General features: G+C 44.6%; 1 protein-coding gene across 2 annotated transcripts; it reads left to right on the forward strand.

The window, feature by feature from the left end:
• Positions 1–835: 835 nt before the first annotated feature.
• Ccdc70 (coiled-coil domain containing 70) lies at positions 836–5,144 on the forward strand. Of its 2 annotated transcripts, none has more exons than XM_023717316.1 (2): positions 836–868; positions 4,326–5,144. In XM_023717316.1, exon 2 carries the CDS (start codon positions 4,370–4,372, stop codon positions 5,042–5,044), a length of 675 nt encoding a protein of 224 aa, XP_023573084.1. In that variant the 5' UTR covers positions 836–868; positions 4,326–4,369; the 3' UTR covers positions 5,045–5,144. The 2 variants fall into 2 exon arrangements, with proteins under 2 accessions (XP_023573084.1, XP_004633193.2); XM_004633136.2 differs by lacking the exon at positions 836–868 and adding an exon at positions 877–953.
• The last annotated feature ends 2,221 nt before the right edge of the window (positions 5,145–7,365 follow it).

A 7,365-nucleotide genomic window follows, 5' to 3' on the forward strand; every position in this document is an offset into this window, starting at 1 on the left:
ATCAATCTAGAGATATAATTGCATCATCTTCAGTAGTTCTGCAAGAGTAGGCTTTGGATGCTCTTGACACGTGCACAGAAAGGGATAAGAATGTGAGATGAAGCATGTTGATTTACTGAATGCTCACTCTGCACAAATAAAATTAATACTAAAAAACTAGAGGTGCTCAGCAGCAGATTTGAGCTTACAGAAAAGGAATCTGAGAATCTAAAAACATCGATTGAGACTGTCCAGTCTACTCAACAGAAAGGAAAAACATGAATGGAGTCTGAGACCTCAGGGATGGCATTAACTTACTAATAATACACACATAACAGAGATCCTGGGAAAGGAGAGAAAGGGAAGAGAAATATATGGAGAATAATAGCCCAAACCTTTTCAAATTTGGTGAAAGCCTGCATAAAGTCAGAATGCTCAAGAATCTCAACAAACACCATATAGAACAAAGAAGCACACCAGAACATATCGAACTACCAAAAGACAAAGAGATTCTTGAGAGCAGCAGGAGAAACACTCCATCACCTACAATTCCTGCCCTGAAACAAGATCTTCCAGAGGCCCTCTCCCAGAAGTCATCCAGATGGAATATGAGGTAACAGTCACCAGTGAGCCATCCACACTGCCACCCACAGTGAAGTCAAAGATGGAAAGTTTGAAGCCTTTCAAGCTCTTCAGACGCTCTGCCCTTTCCATAAAGACTTTTATTTGGACCCCTCTCTTGGCCGTCTCTATCCTATTAGAACAGAGGGGGCACAAAGGGGTCAGGACAGGCAGGGCTGTGAGCACGCATCACTAGGGCTCTGACACAACAAAGGCTGCTGGCCTTCAGGGGGCTATAGCACATGGCCTGCTGGGAAATAGCTAAGCAGTAAGTAGCTGTTGGCTTTAGATTATATAGTATTGTATAGTATATTAAATCAATCCTAGTCTTGAAGCGTGATTATGGAGACCAGGTATGTTTATTTCCTCTTTTTAACATCTACATAGATACACATGGCCAATGTTAGGTTATAATTTTTTTTAGTGTACATCTATATATTTGATTTGGTACATAGTTGATCTCTTTCACAAAGATAATTTAGTGATAACTTGTGGAACTCTTGAAGAACAACTTTTCCCAACATTTGAACAGGGGACTTCCACTCATTTAGGTGGCATTTCCTGAGCATCTGTTCTGTACCCAGATGATAGGAGATGAGGGAAAGGAGGGACAGCATCTGAGTCTGAGAGCTTGGTGACAGGGTATCAGGAGAGGCAGCCTGGAGGTAACTCCTTTTCTGAAATCTGGAAGGATTAGCAAGTGAAATGAAGCTAGCTAGGCCATCCAGGGAGAAAGACTAAAATGCAGTACAGGTGAAGAACTTAGTAGCTCTGAGTACCTCTTAGTACCCCTTTGTAGTTACATGAATTTTTATGCATAGACAAAGAGCCATAATATTCCATACAGAAATCAAAGTTTCGAAACACTTGAATTCAACCAATATTTTTTTAAATTACAAAAATATGCACAGTTGTGTATTAGGTGTGGGTTACAGAAATGGCAGGAGAACACAACTACACATACATTTAATCCAGTGTGACAAGGGGCAATAGGACAGTGCAGACAGGCAGCATCAGGGAGGTGGAGAAGAGTCCTGTCTGGGAAGTCCAGGGAGCTTTCAGAGGAAGAAAAGGACAGGACTTGAAGCCCACACAGGAGAAATAGATAATGTCAGTAGCACACACAGCCAGCTTTGATGAGAGGCAGGAAAACTCAAGCTGTGTCCAGAGAACTGATGCCGCTCATTATTGCTACAACTTGAATTTGGAGTGGCGTGGAGAGTGGTAAGAAAGTAAAGGGAGAGACAAGGAGGAACTGAGCTGGCAAGCTTTGGGCTTTGGGCTGTGGAGGCTTCAAAGGATTGTAAGCAAATGTAATACAACAGAAAGTATTCAGAAACAGCTCTGATGCTATTGTGTAGCAGGACTACCAGAGGGTAAGAGCAACATCACAGAGATCGATTAGGCAAGAACAGGCATCCTGGCCTGGCCTGGCCTGGCCACAATGAAAGATGGGATCGGGGTGTGGTTCTAAGAGATGTTAGAAGTATGAACTAACAGGGCTTGATGTTGAAAAACACCTGCACGAGAGGTAGTGAAGGATAGGCCTCAGGTGTATGATTGGTGTGACTGTAGGACTGGAGATGCCACTAACTGCCCAACGACAGCCAGGGTCTGTTCACACACACACTCCTTCTCTCCTACCTCCTGTTACCTAGGCAAAAGTGAAAAATAGAAGGGAAGCCAGGAGAATCTCCCCAGTGGTCTCATGTGGCTCCACAGTGTGGTGCTTGGTGAGTCCACTAAGCAGGACTAGACCCTGGCAGCAGCTTCCAGCAAGGACAGGATGGAAGCCAGTGCTCATGTACCCAGCCCTTGTCTGCCTGCACCCTAACCACTGTCCCACACCTTGCCCTTTTCTCATCTCTTCACCCACCTTTGTAGTTACAGGAATTTTTGTGGATAATTCTGACATCTGACACCACAGATGGACAGCAGTGATTTGAGGTCTCTCTTTCTCCTTCTCTCTCCCTTTCTCTTTTTTCTTGCTCAAATTCTGCAAAGTCATCACAGTGGCGAACCAATATGGCACAGGCCACTGGAGGCCATGGGCTACTTTTTCCTTCTTGATCAAATTACAACTTTCTACTTTCTTCTCAGAATATCCTGTTTCTTTGTTCTCACCCAATCATTATCTGCCATGTCATGCAGCCTGCCTCCCCCTAAACTCCACCTCCATCTTGGCCCTATATAGTCTTTGTTCCATTCCTCACCCCAGGCTCTCAGAAGATCAACATCTTTCTTTGTACTCTTTGCTGTGCCTGCAATAAAGGCCTCTTTTCTCTTTCGTGTTTCTTTACTGCATCAAAAAACCTAACACCACCCTCCCTCACTACTTCTCTCACTCCTTCACTTCCTTTCTTCAATTACCACTTATTTTATTGTGAGCACATTTTTGTATTGATAAACAACCACCATCTAAAAGAAGTAGACTGCTGCCAGCCTCTCTGAAGCCCCTTGCGAATGCTCCCTTACTGTCCACTGAACCCCTCAGCCTCACCATAAGAACTTCCTGACCACGCAGGTCATTTCCTTGATTGCTTTCTGTGTTTTTTTGTTTGTTTAAATGTATTTTGTACAAGGTCTCTCAACGCAGCTCAAACTCATAGTGATCCCTGTTTTCAGCCTCCCCAGTGCTGGGATTACAGGCGTGAACCACCACGCGGTCTCAGTGCACCATCACACCCAGTCTCAGTAGCTGTCTTAGGGAGCCCCAGGGGTGGGGCCAGAGCAGCATGTGGTGCCAGGGATCAAATCCTGATCCCTGCATTTGCCAAAGCAGGCACTTAGTCCGCTGAGCTATCTCACTGGCCCTCTTGTTTTCTATGTTATTGCCTGGTCGGTTCCCTTCCCTAAACACCAGTTCAGCTATGCTTGTTTTGGAACCTTATTCTTTGAAAACCCTCGATTCTGATTCTATCGTTCAACACTGTGTATATGATTCGTCATATGCATAGCCCTGCTGCACATTGCCTGGGTATGTCACCATTGTATTCCATTTTATAGTGGTGGACTTTGGATTGTTTCCAGGGTGACCTCTTTAGAACAAAATTTCTTGAAGATGTTTGCGTACACATCCTGATCACAATTCATGAGTTTCCTCAGGGCCCATATCTGGGAGTGGAGCTGCAGGTTCATAGGTATCTTCAGTATTTTTTAATGTTAGTGATATCACTTGCAAAGTGTTTCTCTTGTTTCACATCTTCTCCTACCTTTATTGTTGTCTCACCTTTTTGCTTTAAACCTCTGTTGCCAAAAGACTCTTCTCCTGAAGTAGACCCCCCTAGGTCAGGGGATCTCACCCTCACATGCCCAGTGACAGTAACAGAGAACACTCACCTGTGAGGCACACTGCTATGAGCAAGCCATAAGGAGGGCGTGAACAGTTTTCAAGTGAGAAGACAGGAAGCTTAAATTAGTTCTGAACATCTTAACAAAGGTAAACTCTATTAGGGCTGTAATGCTTTATGACTTAAAAACTATATCACCTTCATATGCTCTGATTCCCTGGTTTAATACCACTATTCTTGTTGGCCGAAATTGTGTTCTGAGCAACCTTTGGCTTGAATGTACTGACCAGCTCAAAGCCACGACCCCTCAATATGTTTCTCTACCAAAGCTTGCCCTTCACAACTAACCACTGACAGGAGAACAAAAGTATGACCCCAAGCACTGTCCCTGACCTCTAACAGTTATGGACATGTTCTTTCTGGTGTCTCCACAGGGCTTAACCAGCTACAGGACTTGGCCAAGAGTCCTGTCCCCCAGCATGCCCATTTCATCATTCTGGCTGACTAAGAAGATGTTTTCCTTCAAGGTGAGCAAATGGATGGGACTTGCTTGCCTCCGGTCAGTGGTAGTCTCACCTAGTATTCGACAGAAGAAACTGATTCACAAGCGGCAAGAGGAAAAGACTTTTCGAGAAGTGATGAAGATTTTCCATGAGAAAATACAAGACTTCAGGGAAGAAATAGGAAATTTTCGAGGCAAGATCCATGCTTTCCGGGGCCAGATGCTGGATTTTGGGGAAATGGAGAAACCTTTCTGGGAAGAGGAGAAAACTTTCTGGAAAGAGGAAAAAACTTTTTGGGAAATGGAAAAATCTTTCCGGGAAGAAGAAAAAACATTTTGGAAAAAATACCGTACCTTCTGGAAGCAGGATAAGGCCTTCTGGAAAGAGGACAATGCCTTATGGGAAAGAGACCGAAAACTTCTTCAGGAGGACAAGGCCTTGTGGGAAGAAGAAAAGGCCCTGTGGGTAGAGGAAAAAGCCCTCCTTAAGGAGGAGAAGGCCCTGTGGGAAGACAAAAAATCCCTTTGGGAGGAAGAGAATGCCCTGTGGGAGGAAGAGAAAGCATTCTGGGTGGAAGGCGGCAATATTCGCATGGAGCAGATGCCCCAGGACAGGCTGCAAATGCCAGCCTTTTCTCGAGGCCCCGCATAGTGACCACAAAACATGCAGAGTCAAGGGATCCAGACTCTACTGGATTGAGACCCAAGTTCACAGTGTGACACCCAAGGCCAGAGAAAATATGCACTTATTTGTCTCCATGCTTTGAAAGATCTAATAAAGTTCTGAGGAGAAGTTTGAGCAACTAGCTTTTAGAGGAAGGCTGGCTACATTATTTTAGGTTCTGTAGTTCTCCAAGGTCATATGCTCAGCCATAGATCTTGGTGCAAAAGCCATTTAGCGTGTACTTAGGTAGGAGAGGAGTCACTCTTTTCAAAAGAAAAAGAATGGGGAAAAGAGGCTCTTGACACTGGCCTGAGGCCCCGGGGCACCCCCTGATGGTACAGAAAAAGTAGACCCACAGGATGACCTGGTGGTCCTGAAGGCCCTCTCTGCTCCTGTCCCCCATGTAGCCCCCACTCATCAGGTTTCACTAAGCCTGCATTTCTTTACTGTAAATTTATTCCCATGGCGGTCCCCCCTTTGCTCTTTGTTCTCATTGATTTAAAACTAAAATGCCCCAGGGAGATGATTCATTCAATAAATGTGGTCAAGTAATTTATGTCCCCAACTTTTCTTATGAAAAAAGATTAGATAATCTGCGTAGGGATTGGTATAGAAGTGGCCAGAAGGAAAGGAGTAAGAAATGGCAAGACAGACATCTGCTTTGCCTTCTACTATGCCTGGCCTTCATAGATATTAAAGCTCACCTTTGTGGCTTCCCTATCACTGGACAAGAACTTCTGCACCCTCCAACTCATGTGACCTTTCTAGGATTCTTTGGGATAATGAGAAAGATACACATGTACCTGCTGTACAGATGAGGAAACAGAGACCTGGAGAAGCAAAATGATTACATATGACCCAGCCAGTAGCAAATGCAAGGCCAGGATCAGAACTTATGTCTTCTCCTTCTAGGTCCCATTCCTTCTCTAATACAACCATGGTAGATGACCTTAAAGCAACTGCTGACAATGGCTACAACACTGCACAAGCCTTAATTTCTTTGGATTTCATTCTGGCTTGGAGTGGTGGTGGAGAGATGGAGAAGACATGGAACTTAACAAAGTTCCATATGTAGAGGTAGAGATATAGAGAGATAGAGCAGAGACAGAGATACAAGCATTCTTGTTACCAGATAAGTGGGCCAACTTCCAGAAGCACCCAGGTCTCTGTGACCTCTGGGAAATTCTACCTTTGGATTCTGAACCTTCATCGCAGGAGAAAATCCAGGTGTTATGGTTCAGACATAAAATGTCCCCCAAACATCTTCTGTGGTCAAGGGTGGGACTTTTGAAAAGCAAATGTATCATGAGGGTGCTGCGCTCTCCAGGACAGTGATCCACTGGTTCATACCTGGCTGGATGTGGTGGTAGGAGATGGGTTGCTGAGGACGTGTCTTGGGAGGCTGGGTTCTCGTGCCTGGCTCCTCCTTCCCTCCCTTCTTTTCTGTTTCCTGACTGGCATGCAGTGAATAGCTTTCTGCTTTCACCTTGCTGCCTTGGAGAGAGCCAACCATGGACTGAACCCACTGAAACTGTGAGCCCCAATAAACCCCTCCTTCTTTAGATTGTAGGTGTCAGGTATTTTATCTCAGTGGGTGGAAAACTGACTAATACACTGGTTAGAGAGACAAAACCTGAGGTGACAGCTGTGGTCTAGGCCCAAAGATGACTGCAGCCCAGACTGCAGGAGGGTTAAAGGATGAAAAAAAAATATGTATTGTGTATATGTACCAGCTCTCCCTGGTAAATGTAAACACTATGTACTGGAAAACATACTAACAAATCAAATTTTCAAAACAACTTCAAGGCATAAAATTAGCCAGGTGAAAAGCTGTACTCTTGTAATCCCACATATTCATGAGGCTGAGGAGGATGACAAGTTCTGGTCAGTCTGGGCAATGTAGCAAGACCCTCCCCCCAAAAAAAATAATAATAAAGGTCAAGGGAGGTTGCTTGGTGGTAGAGCACCCCTGGGTTCAATCCCCAGTGCCAGAAAACAAAACAAAGTGGTGAATTGTTGTAATAGCTAAAGTAATTGAATGTATCTGGGGGAGATAAACATTGGTGAACAGAATTTGAGGGTGAGTAAGTGGTAAATAGGAAGGAAATTCAGCAACCAGAAGAAAACAGCTCTATTAATGAGAAATAAAGCCTTGTGCAGGAAAGGAAAAAGTAGCTGTGGTGTTATGCTGTGAATACAACTGTGAACAGAATTCCAATAGTTAGCTGAACATGAGCACTGAGCAGTGATCTAACACAAATTACAGTGGAGGAGGTGTAGGGGAGGTGAGGGTGGAGGTGGGGGTGGGG

This window comes from Octodon degus, unplaced genomic scaffold, assembly GCF_000260255.1.
Source record: "Octodon degus isolate 3935 unplaced genomic scaffold, OctDeg1.0 scaffold00051, whole genome shotgun sequence".
Classification (NCBI taxonomy): domain Eukaryota; kingdom Metazoa; phylum Chordata; class Mammalia; order Rodentia; family Octodontidae; genus Octodon; species Octodon degus.